Source organism: Haliotis asinina, chromosome 6 (genome assembly GCF_037392515.1).
Source record: "Haliotis asinina isolate JCU_RB_2024 chromosome 6, JCU_Hal_asi_v2, whole genome shotgun sequence".
NCBI classification, from domain to species: domain Eukaryota; kingdom Metazoa; phylum Mollusca; class Gastropoda; order Lepetellida; family Haliotidae; genus Haliotis; species Haliotis asinina.
The window spans coordinates 5,581,576-5,603,636 of NC_090285.1; the positions used below are offsets into that span (position 1 = coordinate 5,581,576).

General features: G+C 38.7%; 2 protein-coding genes across 2 annotated transcripts; one reads left to right on the forward strand and one right to left on the reverse strand.

The window, feature by feature from the left end:
- Nucleotides 1–7,468: 7,468 nt before the first annotated feature.
- On the reverse strand, nt 7,469–15,656 carry LOC137288128 (zinc finger-containing ubiquitin peptidase 1-like). The gene is made up of 9 exons (XM_067820535.1): nt 15,523–15,656; nt 13,875–14,887; nt 12,774–12,868; nt 12,492–12,660; nt 12,003–12,194; nt 9,831–9,999; nt 9,325–9,452; nt 8,845–9,062; nt 7,469–7,778 (listed from the first exon to the last, which is right to left on the reverse strand). Exons 2-9 carry the CDS (start codon nt 14,872–14,874, stop codon nt 7,743–7,745), a joined length of 2,007 nt encoding a protein of 668 aa, XP_067676636.1. The 5' UTR covers nt 14,875–14,887; nt 15,523–15,656; the 3' UTR covers nt 7,469–7,742.
- A 124-nt stretch (nt 15,657–15,780) lies between these two features.
- On the forward strand, nt 15,781–21,547 carry LOC137287488 (UPF0389 protein GA21628-like). Its single transcript, XM_067819821.1, has 3 exons — nt 15,781–16,038; nt 16,799–16,907; nt 18,527–21,547. Exons 1-3 carry the CDS (start codon nt 15,867–15,869, stop codon nt 18,720–18,722), a joined length of 477 nt encoding a protein of 158 aa, XP_067675922.1. The 5' UTR covers nt 15,781–15,866; the 3' UTR covers nt 18,723–21,547.
- The last annotated feature ends 514 nt before the right edge of the window (nt 21,548–22,061 follow it).

Sequence of the window (22,061 nt, forward strand, 5' to 3'; positions counted from 1 at the left end):
TCACAACTAGTTGCAGACTGAGTGAGTAAATAGGTTTGAACCCAGCTTCCAACAGCAGTTTATCATATACTACCCATCAAAAGTTTATATATCAAGGATGAATTTCTCCTCTGACTTGGGGGAACCGACTGCAAACCTTATGCTGTTGAATTGCACAAGGATCATGCATCAAATGGCCGAAAAGCATGTGCAATATTGTGCACGTGAATAGCTGCATTTTGGTGTAAAGTTTTGTTAAGAATTATCCAATTTTCACAGTGTTTCATCATTTATTGAACCCATGACAATAAGCTTTTCAATGCTAAGAACTTGTTTTACAATACATCAGTTCATGTGTTAACAGTACTTTTAAACAGCATGGAATATTTTGCAAAATCTAGTTTATAACAATTGACCGGAGTAAGTGGCTACATTTACATGATTGTAAAGTTTTGATGGGTAGTATATCTAACCCACTGGTGTCAGCTGCCAAAAAGCAACATCACATTCACACCCAAGGGCATAAATGGCCAAGGAATTAAAGCATGAAATGTCTTTGGTGTCAAGTCCTACCATGTGTGTGCTACTACCTGAGAGATACAGGAACGTAGTCTGTATCCTCAATGTAAGCTGTGTCATCCTGACCCATCCAGCTGCAGGACATTATATTGTAACCTTTCCTTTACAGTGATGGGTACAGTAGTACCAAACAGCCGTAGGGCTAAGACTGTTCTAAGTGTATGTTAAGTTACCACCACCTTGGCTCACAAAGATCACTTAGTACAACTGAACCCTGATATACGTTGTCACTATCTACCAAGGAATATTTTATCTGAATGTGACCTGTTGTCAATACTGCTAAAGATTAGATACCTTAAGTTAAAAGGTGAACTACACGAACATACATATTTCCATACACTGTACCTATAATACATTCCCAGCATCCCAACATGGCGACATGTAGATCACATAGTGAATCCCATCATAAAACTATGTGTATGTGAATGTGAAAGTAGATTTAAGAATAATAACTAGAAACACTGAAACATTGCTGTGTAGTATTTCAAAAGCAGTGCTATGTCCTATTTTTCACACACCTCAAACACACCCTAACGTTCTTTTCATAAAACTATCACTATTACTTGCAAACACAATTCAACTAAAGGTATATTTCCCTTCTCAAAATTAAACAAGTATATGAATGAAGTTTCTAGCAATAGAATTTAGTCTTTCTTCACTGTGTACCAAGAAATGAAGCCAGTGAGCTACAACATGCCAACTTGAAACTTTACTACAAATCTACTGTACTAATACTGGCACTTTCAATAACTTAAGATGAAGTGACAGAATAGGTAACTTATCTTCTACACGTCGGTTTTGAGTTGTCGCTACTCTCAGCAAATGTAATCAGCTGTTGAAAATAAACCATGCTCAGTCTTAAAAACTAAGGTGTCCCCATACTGGCAACACTGGTCATGTGATGAGCTGAGGGGCTTCTCGAGGAGCGACCACTCCCTCTTATATTGTCTCCCTTCTCAACCGACATCCAGACTTTTTACCCACATCCTCGTGAGATACTATAAATGCTTCTTCTTCAACACAGACATTAATAAGCAAATTCAGTGCATTAAATGTATATGTACCATCAAGGCTTTTCAGTGTCCTAAATAATTTTGACTGTATACACATGGAAGACTGCTAATTAGAGGGAAATAATCGCTAAGCAATCAACCTGCCGCCATATAGGGATGCTGCTACTGCACACTACCGGCACCACCTCAGGTACAGTGCAATAGCAATGTTGCCATGTGAAGTAGCAGAATATCCTCACTGAATGGTGTACAGCATATAGAGAACCTGATTCCAGCTGCCCATACTCTGAACTACAACACTGAGTCAGATCACAGATACACAGACAGACATGCCCACAGACAAATATACACACACATACACACGCCCACAGACACACACACACCAATCAGTTATCTACTAACTACTTACTGCTTGACAAGTATTAGATGAGCCAGCGCAGTGAATGCATTTGTGACAAGCAGGTGGGGCAAGTAATCTGGACAAATACATTTTGATGCTATAGGTTGATTGGTGATTAAGCTGACCGTGGCGTGAAGTCAATACCGCTACTGTTTAACACACATCTCATAGAGCGATTTTAGTTCAGCAAAATACCATCACAATTTGCACAAGGAAATTGAACTTTTCAATATTTAGACAACAACCTGTTTCCCTCTTGTTTCAAATGGAATGTTCTAGAGGGCATTCCCATATATGCAAATTAGGGTCACTTGTCAAGTCGTGGCTCATCTAATACTTGTCAAACAGTAGACCACTATTTTTATCTCATCTGACAGCTCAACAGTTCATTTCAGACTATATGATACATGTATATACATATCAATATTATATCTTACATCTGAAAGAAAGTACACAACATGAACACTTTGAGTTCAGCTTGCAATGACAATGGTAAAGGTATGTTACACAACACACAATAATGTTTAGTGACTTGGAAGCTCTGATGTACATGCAAACTGTCATCTTAGGCTAGGCTTATGCTTCCTGTCATTATTGCTGATGAGGGTTCCACGGCATAAAGTGACCTCGGCACTGTGCAGAACACAGAGGCTTACCGTATATTACCATAGATAAGCCGACTCCTTAACTTGACCCTTAAAATCAGTATCAGAGCTAGCTCAGCCAACTCAGACCAGAAGACAACTGGCAGATACTGATAATTATTACTTCAGTCCACATTCAGTCCGTTTAATAATAGTTTCAGGTATTACACTTTACTGGTCACTGCATGAGAATTCATCAAGGTATATTATTTGTACATTATTGAACTAAATCACAGGTGATGACGGGGAAACACAGCTGATTGCCATTTCCAGCTGCATAGTCAACACAAATACATATAGTAGTGTCAATCCCTGCATATAATACAATGCCCAGTAAAGCCAAATTAGACTTGAAAACGTAAATAATCTTGTCTAGTGATGTTTATTTGCAAATTTGACATCTTCACAATCAAAGTCATTTACTCATACTCGTTCATGTGAAACGATATGATGTCATTTCCTTACTGCTGGTCACTAGAAAAAAAAGTTTGACGAAAGTGTAACCAACAGATAAGCCTACATCCTTCTACTGGCTGCTTTGGCTTATCTGTTGCAATATATTGTAGTCGATGATGGCAAAATATAAGGAAATATCTAAAATTGCATTTCTTTTAACAGTTCTGAATTTTTTTTAATTTATATGCTTCAGCTGCACTCAAGAGTATTTTCAATCTAAATGACAGTTCAACCTTTTTCTTATTAGTCTACAATGCTTCAACAAACCAACTTACTATGTCATTTGTAGCTTTGTTGTTTTCAACAAAAACTCTTCAAAGTGATATTTCATGATACCTTATTTCTGTTTGTTTTCATACCATGAGCATCTGCTGAAATAATACGAAGCATCAGAAAGAAGCTATTTTTCATGTCTGCAAATCTGTAAACCACAAAAATATATTATGCATCACCTAAAATATGACTTTGAACATCTCCTGTGCTAAGATCACTTTGTGCAAATGGACCTTGAAGCATATCAAGCATAAGAGTCATCAACCATGAGTATTCTAAATATTTCATGTGTATGTCATAACATGTATATAAGATCTCTATTCAATGTATATTACATGTGTATTCAATGTATATTACATGTGTACATTATGTGGTGTTTTCAATGTTTATTATAATATATATATAATGTCTCTCGGGTGTTTGTATATTACATGTGTACATTATGTGGTGTTTTCAATGTTTACTATAATATATATATACTGTCTCTCGGGTGTTTGTATATTACATGTGTACATTATGTGGAGTTTTCAATGTTTATTATAATATATATATACTGTCTCTCGGGTGTTTGTATATTACATGTGTACATTATGTGGTGTTTTCAATGTTTATTATAATATATATATCCTGTCTCTCGGGTGTTTGTATATTACATGTGTACATTATGTGGTGTTTTCAATGTTTATTATAATATATATATCCTGTCTCTCGGGTGTTTGTATATTACATGTGTACATTATGTGGTGTTTTCAATGTTTATTATAATATATACATATGGAAATTAATTAAGCAACACCAAATTCAAAGACACATAAAAACGTAACAAAGTTTAACGAAGTAATTTTGATGATTGATTATTCAATTTTGATGTATTGACATACAGCATGAGCTTTTCATGGGTTGATATGACGCGCGTGAAGCTTGCACAGCGCACGTGCATTGCTTTAACCTCAACTTTCGAAAAATGCACTTTTTCCCTGGGGTGTTTACAAGCGCAGGTTGTCGATTGCATTCGGTTTTTCATTCATTTCAATGTCATGGCACGTAGGAAATTATCAGAGGCCACTCGTTGGCAAATAATCGGCATGAGGAATGCTGGTATGTCTCTAAGACAAATCGGGACTCAAATCGGACGACATCATTCCATAATTTCAAAACTTTTGAAAAAATACCGGGCCACTAATGAAGTTAAAGACCTGCCTAGACCAGGAAGACCCAGGAAGACCACAGTCCGGGAGGACAGAGCTTTACTGAGACTTGTACGGCGCAGGTCCTTCGACTCGAGCTCTCGGTTGAGACAGGAGTGGCTTCCAGGGAGACCCATCTCGAACAGGACTGTTCGGAATCGTCTGAAAGCTGCAGGATACCGGGCAAGGAGGCCAATCAAGCGACCCAGACTGTCTCCAGCCCATAAGGCAGCCCGACTGGCCTGGTGTAATGACCGTTTGCACTGGAACATTGCCTCTTGGAGGAAGGTCCATTTCTCAGATGAGAGCCGGTTCTTGCTGCACATGGTGGACGGTCGTACTCGGGTCTGGAGGCAGAGGAACACAGCAATGGCTCCACGGAACATCCAGGAGACTGTGGCCTTTGGGGGAGGTTCCGTTATGGTATGGGGGTGCATTTCCATGAACTGCAAGTTGGATATCATTACCATCCGTGGCAACCTTAACGGTGTTCGATACCAACAGGAGGTTCTTGACAGGGCTGTGGTACCTCATTTTGAGAACCATCCTCTGGCAACGAGACCCATATTTATGGACGACAATGCTAGACCTCACAGGGCGCATGCTGTAAATGATTTTTTGCGGCAAAATGCAATTGACAGAATTCCATGGCCTGCCATGAGCCCTGACCTCAACCCCATTGAACATTTGTGGGACTTTATTGGCCGTCGTGTGAGGCAGAGAGACCCACCAGTCCATAATCTCAACGAATTGACGGCTGCCCTGCATGAGGAGTGGAACAGGATCCCCCAGAATCAGATCCGGAGACTCATCCAAGGAATGAGGAGGCGTCTGGAATCGGTGGTGCGTGCGCAGGGAGGACACACTAGATATTGATGAAAGTCGGTGTGCAGACTCTCAGATGACTGTTCTTTCTTTCCATGTGACATTTGTGTTAATACACCTGACAACAACGTCTGTGGATGAATAGTAAATTGTGTCCATTTTTTCATGAATTTAAGACAGTTTTAAGAATTTGGATTTCGTTGCAATAAAGCAAAGTCTTGATACTTTTTCCCTTTAAGTTGTTTGTCAGAGATCGTCTGTTGAATAAAAAAGTGTCAAACTATATCAACCCGGCATATTTTGATTGTCAGAACACTTCAAAGTTGCTCCAATAGAAAAAATTGGGGTGTTGCTTGATTAATTTCCAGGTGTATATATATCCTGTCTCTCGGGTGTTTGTATATTCCATGTCTATTCTGTTTTCTGTTTTCCATGTGTATACCTTATTCATCACATGTGAATTTTTTTCATGAATATAACAAGTGGACAATATGTCAGCTTAACATGGAAAATAAGTCCCAAATGATGCTATTATTGTTAGACATTAACTATTAACCATTCAAAGAAAACGTGAACCGAAGCTGTGGTGAAAAACAAGGGGCCTACTTGCTGCCAACAGTTGGTAGTGGTTGGCAGCTACGGTGAAATTTAGTGGTGGTAATGATGATGATGATGATGATGGCGGTGGTGGTGATCACGACAATGATGATGATGATGATGATGATGATGATGATGTGGTGGTGGTGGTGGTGATCACGACAATGATGATGATGATGATGATGATGATGATGATGATGATGATGATGATGAAGCTGCATTGGTTAACAAACAGCTGACTCACAAATATTGTTGAATGCCATTCATGAAAATACACCTGATGAATAATTACTCTTTTGCTCCGCTACAGCTTATTTGTTAATACCACTGTATTAGGATAAAAACATAAATAAACTTCCACTTGGACAATGGCTGCTTGAAAATTGGGGCACGAAGTCTTTTGTTTAAAAGGTATACAGCATCATAGTAGTTGATATGAATGGCATTAGATCACTGCTCTAGAGGCAATGATGTGTTACTGGTTTGTCAAAGCAGGCTCTATTGCACATTTGAATATATTCACTCAACCTTCATATTCAGTATTCAATATAACACTAAGAATATTTACAATTTTATACACATAACGTAACATATGTACAAATATTCTGTTGATAAACCTACATTCTTATATTATTTTATGAAGAACGATCATAATGCCAGGTCAAGCTCAATGTGCCTTTGTACAAAATAACATAAATGCTGTCAAGCCTAGTGACCACATAAAAAATACAGTTAATCCGAGAAGCATCCTCCATGCCTAGAAACAAACCTAGTGTTGTAAACATTGACTTCCTTGTAACCTCCAAAGGCAATCTGTTATAATGAAGGCAAACACAAACTATATGTCAGAAATTTCAACCAACTGGTCCTTTATATAACCATCACTGAAAAAGCTAAATATGAAGTCTATGTTGAAGCTATCATTTCAGGATGCTGTTTTCAATGTGCTAATCTAACACAATTTGTTTAAATTATTTGTTAATACCACTGTATTAGGATAAAAACATAAATAAACTTCCCCTTGGACAATGGCTGCTTGAAAATTGGGGCACGAAGTCTTTTGTTTAAAAGGTATACAGCATCATAGTAGTTGATATTAGATCACTGCTCTAGAGGCAATGATGTGTTACTGGTTTGTCAAAGCAGGCTCTATTGCACATTTGAATATATTCACTCAACCTTCGTATTCAGTATTCAATATAACACTAAGAGAGTGTTTCGAGCCAATTTTCACATTGTCCTGTTTGCATAATCAGTTACAATTAGAGCAGTAAATACCATCTGAAAGAGGTTAAACACCCATTTCTTTCACTGTTTCAGAGTTCAGTAGCAAATGTGTCATGGTTTGACAAATAAACTTAGTAATACAAAATAATCAGATGTTTTTAAACTTCTTTTGACTAATATTTTACAACTTGAAGTTAAATAAATGAACTGTTGCTTTATTAATTACTTATTGATAGTATAAATAATTAAACTTTTCGGCCTGTCACTTTCATCCTGCCTAATGCCCCTTTAGCCTTCTAGTTTCTCAGAAAAAGTGTTTGTCAGACAAACTCTGTCTAACAGCCTAAAATGCTTCAGTATCAGATATCAGATACTTTGATAGACATCTGTCATATACTACTGTTGTGCTCGTCTGTTTGACTACTGTACGTTCCTCTATGATGAATGTGGATGATAACAGATGGATATTCTCACACGCTCAGACATCTTGTGCATAGACAGGAGGCAGCAGTAGACTTCTGCGAAATAATATACTTGTGAGTGCCTCTATGGGAGATAACTCTCAACTAATTCGCTCCGACTTCATTACTTTACTTTCCTGAAATAGATAAAGAATTCAACATCACAGCTCGGTTGGTCATCATGTGGTTCAGATATTGAATAAAATACCTTGATCCTGTAAAGGGCCATTTTCTTTGGTAAGAGTTATATTTTTCATCTATTTTAGTTTCAGATTTTTCATATAAACAATTTGCTCTGTTACTCAAAAGCAAAGCATATTTATAGCAGAGGGGAAAGAAAACATGTGTGAGTTTTACATGTTAAATTCAGAAAAGCTGACTTCCGACTTACATGCTCAAAACCAAAATGTTTGGGCATTGGACATGTTTACCCATAACACTTTACAGGCAAAACTGTACTTCAGCTACGAACCACCCTACTCCTACTTTACTCCTACTTTACATACCCCTGCATTACCCTCGTCCACCCTTCACTACCTTTACATGCCCCTACTTCACCCTCGTCCAACCTTCACTACCCTAACATCCCCGTACCTTACCCTTGTCCACCCTTCACTACCCTACCTTTACCCTAATACATCCGTACATTACCCTTGTCCACCCCCCACTACCCTGCCACACACTTGCTTTACTCCTGACAGCGCCTACTTTATTCTAAGACACCCCTACTTCACTCTGACACATCCCTACTTTACCCTCATACATTATTCAAGTAACCTGACATACCCCACCTTTACCCTCGTCCATCCTTCACTACCGACATACCCCACCTTTACCCTCGTCCACCCTTCACTACCCTGACATGTCCCTACTTTACCCTCGTCCACCCTTCAGTACCCATACACACCCCTACTTTACCCTTGTTCACCTCTCACTACGCTGACACACCTCTATTTCACCCCTAACACCTCTTTTTCACGCCACACCAATCTGTCCCACCCTTCTCTACCCTGACACACCCCTACCTTACCCTCTTCCACAGTACTCACTCACACCCCTATTTCACCCTAACACACTTCTTTTTCTCCCTACACCAACATGTCCCACCCTTCTTTACCCTGGTACACCCCTATTTCACCCTAACACACCTCTTCTTCACCCTACACCAACCTGTCCCACCCATCTCTACCCTGACACACTCACATCATACTCCTTGTCTGACAACACAGCTACTACTGCAACTAGCTGGTACTGCTTGGCTCGGAGTCCGTTGATGTTGCGACGAAGAGTCCTCATCATGTTACCATTGATGAAACCAGTGAACTGAATCATCTGTTTCTTAGGAGTGCTAGGATCAAATATAAGTAGACGCCCAGTTTTGTCACGCATTTCCTCATAGCCAACTATTGTCCGACTGTGACCTGAAAACAGTGATTACTTTGTGAAATGAAAGAGGTGATTTGAGAAACAAGGATACACTAAGATGGATTTAACGCCACTTTGAATAAATAGTTACTTTAAACCATGGAAGCATTAGACAGGAAGATGGACACAAATGATGTAGGTCATCAACATTCACATCTTTATAATTCCCATGCACTCATGATTTGAACTCAGCAAGGAAAGTAATCAGGTCAAATCTAAGAATTCAAACAATCATAATTAGGTTAGGTGTTTGCTGACCTTGGTGCTGAAGATAGAGAGGGGGCTTGAAGGCACCAGGACGGCTAAAGTATTCCTTCACCCATTGAAACAGCTTCGGGTGTGTCCCATCAGGACCAGATGGCGAATGGAAGTCGATCAACTGACATCTGCAAATGAAATGTGTTTACCAGAACTTGTCTTTTCAAGACTGTGATCACATCCTACTGAATAAGCAATAAGGAAAATCAAAAACCAAGGTACAACATAAAAAAGAACAGGTAGAAGTTCAACAAACAAATTAAAAGATCATCAAGCAAGCTAGAACTTGCTTTGGCTTTTCTTTCTATGGGAGATTATTGTTGAGAAATATGGGGATATTTTTTTTATATGATTATGATTAATCATCAATGTTTTCAAAGTTACTGGATATCCTCAAATATTATACATGCATTAATATTATCTAAAACTACATCAGTCTTAAACAGTTCCTCTACACCATTTCTACAGTAGTGAGTACATGTACAGTAAAACAAGTGAGTACTGACTTCATCTTGAGGGAAGAAAGAGTGGCCACAATCTCAGTGGCACCTATCCACTTCCTGGTGTTGGCAACACGCCCCCCAAGCTGCTCACAGCCCTGCTTGTCAAAACCCTTCTCCCAGGCAGCCTCAATCAGACGCTGGATCTTGGGGATGGACGGGATAAGTGGGCGACCTGGCAAAATGTGTACAGTATCACCATTTTATTCCAACAACCATAAGGCAACACTTGTTTATATTCCAATCAAAAATATATAACACCACATTCATAATCAGTGCATAAATACAATTGCTATTTAAACAAGAGTCATCAGAAGATGACATATCCCCCCCGGCCCCAACATGTTTGAAAGGACAAATCATTGACAGGTACTCATTGTTTTTTTAGACTAAGTTTAAATTGTTTCCATCGAATTCATGAAAATTATAAATGCCATATATCTGTAATCAGCAAAGTCACATTTTCAAGATCTGTCTCATATATCTGCCAAGAGATGTTGAAAGATATGAAATGGTTTTCGAGTTGTGCTCTGGGAAAGAAGCCCATACCTCCATTTTGAGACTAAGTCCAAAACATTTCCATGGAAACCAAGAAAATAATAAATAAAAAAAACCTTTAAAAACCAAAAGGCACCACTTTGGGGTCTGCGACACACATTAAGAAGTTCTTGAGTTCTGCTCTGGAAACGAAACACACCTCTCACTTTTGAGACTAGGTCCAAAACGTTTCCATGGAAACTGAGAAAATAATAAATCACAAGATCCTGTACATAGCAAAAGGCACCACTATAGGTTCTGACTGATATATCTACCAAGTTTTGCAGAAAAATATTGAATGGTTTTTGAGTTCTGCTTCGGAAACGAAGCATGTCCCTCCATTTGGAGACAAAGTCTGAAACGTTTCCATGGAAACCGAGAAAATAATACATCATAAAAACCTGTACATAGCAAAAGGCACCATTTTGGGGTCTGCCACACATATCTACCAAGTAACACTGACAGATATTTAGAAGTGTTAGAGTTCTGCTCTGGAAACGAAACACACCTCTCCATTTTGAGACAAAGTCCAAAACGTTTCCATGGAGACCAAGAAAATAATAAATCACAAAAACCTGTAAATACCAAAAGGCACCACTATAGGTTCTGATTGATATATCTACCAAGCTTTGCAGAAAAATATTGAATGGTTTTTGAGTTCTGTTCTGGAAACGAAACACACCTCTCACTTTTCAGACTATGTCTGAAACATTTCCATGGAAACCGAGAAAATAATAAATCACAAAAACCTGTACATAGCAAAAGGCACCACTTCAGGTTGTGACTGATATATCTTTCAAGTTTTGCAGAAAAATACAGAATCTTTTTTCAGTTCTGCTCCGGAAATGAAGCCCACCCCGCCATTAGACTAACACCAAAATGTTTGATGAAACAAAATAAATAAATAAAAATGCCAATAATCTGTAAATAGCAAAAGGCACAACCATAGGTTGAGATCTTTATATCTATCAAGTTTGGTCTAAAATATTTAACGGTTTCTGAGTTATGCCCCTGAGACAAATTATTACAGACGGACGGACGGACGGACGGACGGACGGACTGATGAGGCGTCGACTATATACCCCTGCATTACATGCTGGATGGATAAAAATGATGAAATGTTACATGTTCTTTTTGGGGTGTGAGGGTGTGGGTTTAAAACCCAGATGGGACTCAAACCAAAAACAGTACTAAAATCTGTCCTGTACTAAGAAAGCGTAATCCCCAAATATAACATATGTTACATAGTTCTTGTAGTTCTTGTAGAGACAAAATGTCAGAAATGCATTTGCACTAGACAATGGAGTATGCAAGGGGCAAAAATCACAGATAAAGAAGCATAAATATTCCCCCAAACAACAAGCATATTGGCAGTTGAGTTTCATTTTGATACATGCAGACATTCTTTAGTAACAACATTATAATATTCATTAGCCCTGTTCAAAAATTTATTGGAATTCTGTGAATACATGTTGAGACATTGCATGGATATAGCTCATCATCATATAGCTCATCACTTTTTTCCAAATAAAATCTAAAAATAAAAATGACACAAAAGTGCAGAGAATAAACTTGTTCACTTGCCAAATCCCTGATGACAAAATTTTCGTTTCAAAAATCTTATCACACTTCATCACTCACCATTGAAGAGAACTTTACAAAAGTTTGGGTCTGATGAAAGGGAAGATAAAAGCATCTGTAGGTTACGGTAGCCGCAGCCCCAGCCCTTGTCACCATAGGAACCACTGTAATGGTCGACAGAAGAGCACAGCCAGGCCTGACTGACAAAGCCAGGGCACTTCCTATAGAACTGCTGGAGGTGAGGGATAATGCCTAAAATAACAACACCATTTACAATCTCAAAAATATTAAAACAAAAAATCATGTTTTCTTCATGTTCTGGGCAAATAACCTTAAACTTCAGTGATCTTTTTTTAACTGAGTGAATACAATTTCAGTTAGATCATGGAAAGTGTAAGTGATAACAAAGTCATCAGTACACCAGTGGTTGCACATACAAGGAGGTAGAGGAGGCCTTTCCTCTCAAGAAATCCTCTGTGTTGACACAAGTTCAACTCTCTACTTGTCCACTGACAAGAGAACACATTCCACACCAGTATGTCTACCCACCTCTGGTACAGGAATGTCCGTCATCCACTCCATTCATATCACTAGCTTGTAACCGAGTCTTCTGCTGGTAGAACTCAGAAATGGTGAGATCTCCCTTCCACACTGCTCGTTCGAGACTCTTCTCGTACTGCTGCTTGTAGCTGGCCTTCTCGTCCATTCCATACATCGCCTACATCAATAGACACAAAGGGCAAGAATGATTCTTGATATACCATGAATGTGGATTCAAACAGCGGGAGTCTTTCTTTTCATATTTAGGGCAACCATTGTACCAACTCTCACCTGAAGCATCTGGAAATCTTTCTTCTCTCGACTCACTGATGCTGTCTCACAGCGTTGTAGCTCTTCTGCGAGGAGGGCATCAGACATCTCGGCCACTGACAGAACATACAGTACAGTTACACAATGACAGAGCACATCATACAGTTACACAATGACATAAGATATACTTTCATATTACAAGGACATTCAAAACATTTACATTAACTGAACATACAACAGTTTCAAACTATCCATTGTTACACAGTGATATTATCTAAACAGGACAGTTTTGAATAGTCATCTACAAAGTCATGTTTGACACATACATGTATTTAATACTGATGGCTCCATGACCAATAAAAATGCAAGATTACAAAATGTCATGGGAGAATGTGCTTTGACACTTGTGTAAGAGTGCAGCCATTCCTATCTACTTTGTATCATCCTATTGATATCTCAGTGCACTTATTTGTATTATTTCTGCAGTATTGAATTTTGAAATTATCTGTAAAGATATTGGGTTTGTTTACTTTGGGGAATTACAACAATATAGTTGTACTGTGAGGTTGTGATTTCTATTTATATTTGCAGCAGTTCATAAATCCCATCATCGAACACCTGGGACAAGACAGTTTTCATTTCGGACAATCAAATAATGGTGCCTTACTTGTCCGTGGGCCACTAGGCTTAAGGTTTCAAACTGCATATAAACTTGGATTTCATTTCATACCTGCTCAAAATGTAGCAATTAAATTTCACAATGATAATTAAGTAGATTTATCTTTCTTTGATATTAATCAGTTCTCAATAAATAGTTCACCAAACATTAACATCAAACACAATGTTGATTTATTCTTTCATAATTATGCCATCATGATTATGTTATAAAAATCAGTGCAAGTGCCCTGTGGCAAGTGACTTAAACAATTAAAATTGAACCCCTGATTTGTATGCAAACATCAAAAATATAACTGGTGTATGGTGATTTTGTATACGTGCCTGTTATCTGGAGCTCTGAAAGTTCATTTTATCAGAAAAGTATACAAGACCTGTACAAAATGTTACATTTCTGGAATAGTGGGTAATTTGAATCACATTTGAGGTCTTTCTGTGATCACCTACCTGGTGTCTGCTCTGCTGAGAAATGGCCATCGACGTGTGCGGACAGGGTGATGGTGTCTCCAAACTCCTGGTCACATACAGGACAGTACAACAGGTCACCATTCTCCACTGAACTTGCTGACTGGGCACCTGGTGTCGTTGGTTTCTGTTTGTTACTGTTTGGACTCAAAATATCAACATGTTTGGAGTTGATATGCAGTTCTAGTGTTCGTGGAGTATCAAAACTCATTCCGCAGATTGGACAAGAATACAGCATATCATATTTGTCTTCCGATGTGGATTGGTCCTGTGCTTTCATTGGGCTGAGGATATCTCGGTGCTCACTATTGACATGTTGCTGTATCAACACCTCCGAACTTGTGCTGTAACTGCAGATGGGACAGTGAAATGTATGATCAGGTGTGGCAAGGGAGACAACTGGTGCAGCCTGGGTGTCTTCAGAACCAGCTGAAGACTTGTTTCGGCGCTGCTGAGCACCAATGAAAGACTTTGGTACATCTAAGTAAAGCTTTGAACGTTTAACATCAGTTTTTGATGCTACATCACCTTCTGAATTTATCTGACTGGATTCTATATTTTTTTCATTTTGTTTTACGATCTTTCTGCTTCCATCTTCATGAAGATTTCCTTGATCTGAACTCTCACTGTCATTCACATAGTCAATGATAATCTTTGAAGTTTCAATATTATCAAACTCCGTGTCTGATCTATCTATGACCATTTCTCCGTTGGCACCACCAGACTCAGGAAACTCATCAGAGTCCCGATTTACAGGACTGAGCAAATCCATATGTTCATCGTTTATATGGCAGTTCAGCTTCTCAGGTGTGAGACAGTTCTGGTCACAGAATGGGCAGCAGACATTTTCCTCAATGTGTTCTACCATGATATGGAACTTCATTTCATCTTCCGACAACTCCCCTTTGCCACACAGGATGCAGGTGAAAGTACTGTCCTTGTTGTCAGATTCCATGGTACTGCCAACTCTCCCCTCAGCCATTTCTAAAACAAAGCTGTTCAAATTTCCATATAATTATACTCATAATCTTCTGCACAACGTCTCTTGAGTCATGATATAATTAGTCACAATCTAATGTAATCTCATGAATGGCTTTCAAAAGCAGTTATAAATGGCATTGACTGATGATGGAAAATAGTTTCTAAATGACACAGAATTTCACTGAACAGATCATGTCAGGTTATTTCTTGCAATTCAAAAACCACAATAACTAAACATGACTATTCTTATTGTGCAATAGACAGATATCAATTCAACATTTAAACAGTGAAACAAAAGTAAGAACAATGTAGTACAGGCTTTAGAATACCTACTGGAATGATTATTGGGTGGCAAGATTTCTCCATCCATTCACAACTTTGACGTTTAAAGATGTATCAATTAATTATTCTTTGAATAATACCTGTGGCCTATAAATAGGACAGATGATACTAGCCAAGGCATTTACTTCATGAAAAATCCGTGAGTACTGTCATAACTGAGAACAATCACACACTTCATAAATAATCTATGTAGATTAGCTACAACATTACTTCACATTTCCCATTTTAACTTTCAGTTTCGTTTGAAAGAAAGTAAACATTGACTTATGTTCGGCCATTCTATATTCATGACAACATGATAACATACCAGTGAGGGTATAAGAGAAACTCTCCTGCTCTTCACATATCAGATTCGTTCCTTGGCACCGGCATGGTGGAGAACCCTCTTCTCGACAGCATTATAATTTTTAATCTATGAGGATGTGTTGGAACATACGCACTAAAGGGGGATTTCTCCACTGTACCCAATCCAATTGTATTTTAGTAAGCGCTGCAAACAGACAGCCAATCAAAATATTCGTTTGTTAAATGGTGGAACTTGGGATTCCCCGGAAACTCTATCGCTCACGTTTGGAGGTCAGTCAAAGCGACTTCCAGGGGACTGACATACAGGGATTGTGCAAGATTCTGCTCGTCTCTGTCGCCTTCAAGATGGCATTTTACTCGCCCTCCAGAAGATGGGCACGCGATCTTCTGCAGCTAGTCAGCTCAAGATGTTACAAAGTCCAAGATACACCGAGTATAGTAAAATGTCGTGAATTTATTCCCACGTCGCGGATCTGTCAAGATCAAGGCCGATCGTTTTGCGAGAATGTAAATGCTGGTATGTGTATGCCATGTTGTTGTTATTATTTTGCAAACATACTTTGAAGTATTCTAGTTTAATGACAGTCAAGTCTCCCGATGGTACCTAAACATACTACCGATTTTCTCTTTATCCTGTAGCGGCTGGATAGTTAACTTGGTGTGCGGACAAAAAACCATGTGGACAAAACCCCCAAAAGCTCCAAATGAATAATGAAGATTGTTTATCAGTCACAGTCGATTCAACCAATATCACTTACATGGTATGAGCACTAGCACAATCTGGGTCCATAACAATCTGAGCACTAATCTGCCTCATATGGAAATACTAAGTTGATTAATTAAGCTGTAATTTTGAGAACAGCTAGAACTATTTCTTCATTTCTCGGATGGTCAGAGAGTTTACAGAACATTTTGTACAAGTTTCCCCTGGCCTTGAATATTGCCCAAACTGTGAGACTAATCCTTCATCACAGCGATTCATTTATACTCTTTAAGTCGGTTAATCCTAATCAGTAATGAAGTTTCATCCTCAATATTGTTTATAAACAAAATACTAAGTTAATCAATGAAGCCTATTAGTCCCTATCACTTATAATCTCTATTACTGATTTAATAAAAGATGTCACTTAAGCCAATCACTCAGTAGTTAAAACATGTTTGGGGTTTTTTGTCCTTATGGGGTTTTGTCCTAAGGGGTTTAAAATTGTCCTACAATCTTTAACTTTAGTCATGTCAGGACCATGTAGAATTCTTGAAGAATGTGCCATATTTTTCAGGTCGTCCAGGACCAGTGGGTCGAACACATCGTCCTTCCAATTTGGACAAAAGGATTCTTGTTCTCCAGAAGGTCTATCCTACAGTGGAGGCAGTGCCTAAAGAAGTGTCGTAAGTCATATCTGATTTACAATGGTTAACTCCTATTTCACTCAAATGGGCATGGGGGTAGCCTTGTAGTTAATGTTGCCCACATGGGTACAATGTGCAAGACCCATTTCTATCATGGCACTCACTCACTCACTCACTCACTCACTCACTCACTCACTCACTCACTCACTCACTCACTCACTCACTCACTCACTCACTCACTCACTCACTCACTCACTCACTCACTCACTCACTCACTCACTCACTCACTCACTCACTCACTCAGTAGTTAACATCCACTTCATGATACATTCACATTGAGAAACACGCCCAAAAGAAAAGCCGATGTATCATGTGCTACCATGATATATTTGTGTGGTGTCATTTTTGTTTCTAATCATACATATGGTGAGATATCTAGAATTAATATCTGTTCCAAGAAATATGATGCATTGCAGCCCTACGTTTTGTGTACTGCTTTTCTGTTTGAGTGCACTTCATTAGTAAACATGGTAAAGATGTTTTTATCATGCTTGGAAGTGCCGGGGTATCCTTGTGGGTAAAGCTTTCACTCTCTTGCCAAAGCTCCTGGTTTCCATTCCCCACATGGGTACAATATGTGAAGCACATTTCTGGTGGTGTCCCCCGCTGTGGTAGCGCCAGAATATTGCTAAACCTGGCATAAAACCATACCTACTCACTTGGTTGTAATGTCATGAGAGAATGTTTGCATCATTCCAGCTGATCAGTCATCAAAATACGTCAGTCACTGCCAGGCCTGTTTATATCTTTGACAATTATCTTAGGTAAAACTAATTCACACTTAACAAATGCATGCAAAATCATATTTGACTGAAGGACCTTCAGTTATTTAAAGAACGTAAAACACCACTGATTTGCAATGGTGAAATAAAAACTGGCAATTCTTATATAAATATTGATATAATCTTTATGAATGTGAATCAAGTTAATAAACATTATCCATTATATTTGAGTAGAACATGGTGTTTATATTGTCTTATCTAGCCTCATGTAAGAATGTCGAGTTTTGATTGGTCCACATGACTCTGATAAAATACCATGTACATCCATCACGATCGGCGAGCGGGAGTATGAAAGTTGTGTACTCCCGCTATGAAAGTCATGTCACCCCGCTACGCCTTGGTGACAACGCGAAGTGATAAAGGCGTGCATCGACAAGCCTTTAGTAACGTGCAGTGCATTTAGGTCAAACTATCAGCTGGTGTCAATATGGCAGCAATGAAACATGTTGTGTTGCATGTTGGTTTGATGAAGTGAAAACATTCAGCTAGATAAATACGTTATCACATCTTGTCGAGGGAAATACAGGGTTTTATCAGTCCCGAGTAAGGTTGTATTCCCCGAGCCGGAGACGAGGAGACTGATAAAACCCTGTATTTTCCTCAACAGGATGTGATAACTTATATTATCAGCTGCAGTACATACTATTAATACTAGACAAAGCAATGTCCTTTCATGAAGACGTCCAAGTACATGGTACCGTTACAACCTCTCCCAGATTGATGCTTGACCACAAAATATACAACCCAAGTCTGTCTTCACTGATACAACTTCCAAAATAATGTGTTTTGAGATAACATACTTATTTTCAATTTCAGACATGCTCAGATTCTCAAATCCAGAGACTGGTTCCGAATTCGTGTGAACTTAGGAATGGCAGCTGCAACAATCATGGCATGTTTTCTGATGATCTATGTTGGCAAGAAGGAGGCGAAGGAAGGCAAGAGTATATCCAGACAGTCTGTAGAGTGGCAGAAGAAGCTGAGAGCAGAAGGAGAAGAGAAGAAAACATAAACAAACTCCACAAAATTTTGTCTCAATCTAGGTTACAAGTTACAGATCTGTTAATTACTATGGTAAGATCAACAGAAATGAGATATGCCACATGTTAGGGCTGGGGCAGGTAACATGGATTCGCGGATGGGTGGGTAATGAGTTGGACCCAGGTAGAAGTCTCAGTATTCGGACCTGTTATAATCATGTGATTAATAGATAAACAATGTAATATGTTACTCTTTCATGATTATAATGTTCTTTTGACTTTGAAGATTTTGATACAGTTTACAATAACTTCTATTGAATATAATACATGGTTAGTGAGTGAGTGAGTTTAGTTTTACGCCGCACTCAGCAATATTCCAGCTATATGGCGGCAGTCTGTAAATAATCGAGTCTGGACCAGACAATCCAGTGACCAACAACATGAGCATCGATCTGCACAATTGGGAACCGATGACATGTGTCAACCAAGTCAGCGAGTCTGACCACCCAATCCCGTTAGTCTTACGACAAGCATAGTCACCTGTTATGGCAAGCATGGGTTGCTGAAGGCCTATTCTACCCCGGGACCTTCACGGGTCTAATACATGGTTAAGATATTGAAAAAGTAAAAATATTAGCCTCTGAGCTGGAGAATATATTGCCATTTCATGCAAAGTTTATGTCAGGAATTAACGTAACAGGTACCCTGGTAGAAAATTTGGACCTGTCCCAGCCCACATGAATCTCTATGGTATTTTGTGAATGTTCAAAGCTGCCAATTGTTTAATGCCTGTTTAAGGTGTTGTGTTGACCTAGATATGACAGTCATGGATGGTGTTTCATGATCAGTGTGACCAAAACTGATTTACCCCAATATACAGCAATAGATATTTATGACAATAATAAAAAAAAGTTTATATTTTACAGCTCTTATTGTCAGTGATTGTAGTGAGATCAATCGATGGTCACATACTTCTCAAAATGAATTATGCCTGTGAAGATCCAGGTTAGTATTGGTCTTCAGCAACTCATGCTTGTAGGTGATAAACTGGATCAGCTGGTCAGGCTCACTGGCACATGTCATCATATCCCATCCAAGTAGATCAGTGCTCATGATGTTGATCACTGGATTGTCCCAACTCGTTGATTTAATGACTGCACCAGTGGCTGGAATATTGCTGAGTGCAAACAAACAAAATCAAAATAAGTTGAAGAACACCAATAGCTGAAGGTTGGGCATTACTAACTAGAATCCTTTAGAAAAACTGGATGTTCTTTGACTTATTTTGAGGAGTACTTATATAGCTCCATCTGGATTTGCAATGCTGTGAGTAATGGCTGTTGAAGGCATATGGTCAAAAGGCTAACGATAGTGCTTGCTGTTTTTTTAATCATGCATGACAAAATGTGCTGCACTGACTTGAGTCTTGTTCTTGTTCCCATAGCTTCTTGTAGCTGCCCTCGTACCTCTGCCACATCACCACAGCTTATTCAGTCCATTAAGGATTGACTGTGCATTTCTTTCATTGCATTGAGGTATGAAACTAAAAACCAATGTGCAAACTGTATGAATCCGCGTAGCAACGAGGCGTTGCAACGTTATTAACATTCACAAAAAATTTGGAGCTGTTTGTTTATGTTAACCACAATGTATCACTTCAATATTTATCCAAAGTTCATTAAGCTACTCGCTGTGTAAAGGTATTCCCTGACATTCCTCAGGCCGAAAGCAGTCTGGTTCGGTGGGCGTGGCTTATTTTTTTAGATTCATTGGAAAATGAAATCAAAAGAAATGTTCTCAGTTAACCAATCAGATTGCCAGCATTTTAATGAACACAATAAAAATTTACTTATTTCAAGATATATATGAAATTTGTTCATCTGTTTCATTTACTTTGAGAAAATATCCTAAAACCTCATACCTTTGCATGCCAACTTCTGGTCAAGTGAAAAGCTTGCTGTACTGGTGTGACCCATGAAGGTAATAGAGGGAGGGAGTTTGGTTTTACGCCACTTTTAGCAATCATGAAGGTGATAACTTGTCTCAGAATAAGGTAGAAAGAAATGAGTAAGCTGGAGATGTCACCGTTCCAACAAAGCCAAATTCCTCCTGATTTTTTATATAGCAAAGATATAGAAAGTCTTACTTCCTGGTCAGCTGGGATCATCCTTGACTATAAATAATGATAATTAAATATATACAACACTTTATTTACAGAAGTTCCCAAAATTGTTTACACAAGAAAGTAGTCGAGATGTAGGCTGCCTGATAAATTCCATGCACTGGGGTTTTTTTTCAATTCATATACCATTCACAAACACTGCTAATTACTGCAAACCAGTTTCAGCTCAATAAGGACCCCTGTGGAATGGCAATAATAAGTTTCGTTCCTTGGGTGCAACAATGTACATGTATAGGGATCAATGAATTGTTGGGAAAATTCCTTATTTTTTCTATCTTAGGGAGCTGAGATTCCTAATTGCACCAATTTGGGGTCGGCATCTCACTGAAGGTTTGGGATGCATTTTTCCATTTTTTTTTTTTTTTTTTGGTTAAAACAACGCATCAGAACCCTATAAGCTTCTGCTACCATTGTTTGTCAACACTGTGAAAGTTATAGCTGATGTGTTACGCATCTGAAATCTATATTCCATCTTTGACAATGGCACAAATGTTGATCAAGTATCATGTATGCGTAATCTCAGTGTTATCAGTGTTATTAAGGTCAGATCAGCTGTGCACTGGAGATACTGATCTCATCTCAGTATTATATGAATGTACTGTCAGCTTCCTTTACACTGTTTTCTTGTCAGTACAATGTGAACAATAAGAGAAAATAAAGACATTGTAAATGGTTTTTTTAGGTTATAGTTCGTCACAGTGGCCCTTTAACATGCTAATTCAGAGGCTCTGCTTTGTCACTTTACATTATGGGAGAGATTAAACCTAGTTGGTTCCAGGGTGGTATATTGTTAGAGTTTGATATTTGCGTTATCCTGATTCTGGGCTAGCACTTGAAAACCAGTATTTGTGACAGAAGCAAGCAGATGCAAGTGTGCTCATATGCACACATCAAATAAGAAACTTGACTGAGTCCTGTGTGTGAGTATCCGTTTCATCAAGTGACTTTGGCACCGTGACTGTCAAAGTATGCAAGTCAAAGAAATTTTTGTGGAACATGGTCTTGAAATATTTCTCTTCCAATGCTTTGACCTACCACAACGATGTGTACTGTTGACAAGGATTACGTCCCTGGCAACGACTTGTGAGTTATCGTTCCTTCTTTTGGTGCTTGAGGTCATGTGTACCCATTCCATTATTAGGTACAGAAGTACCAAACACAACTCCGTTCAATGAAGTCTTCCACATGG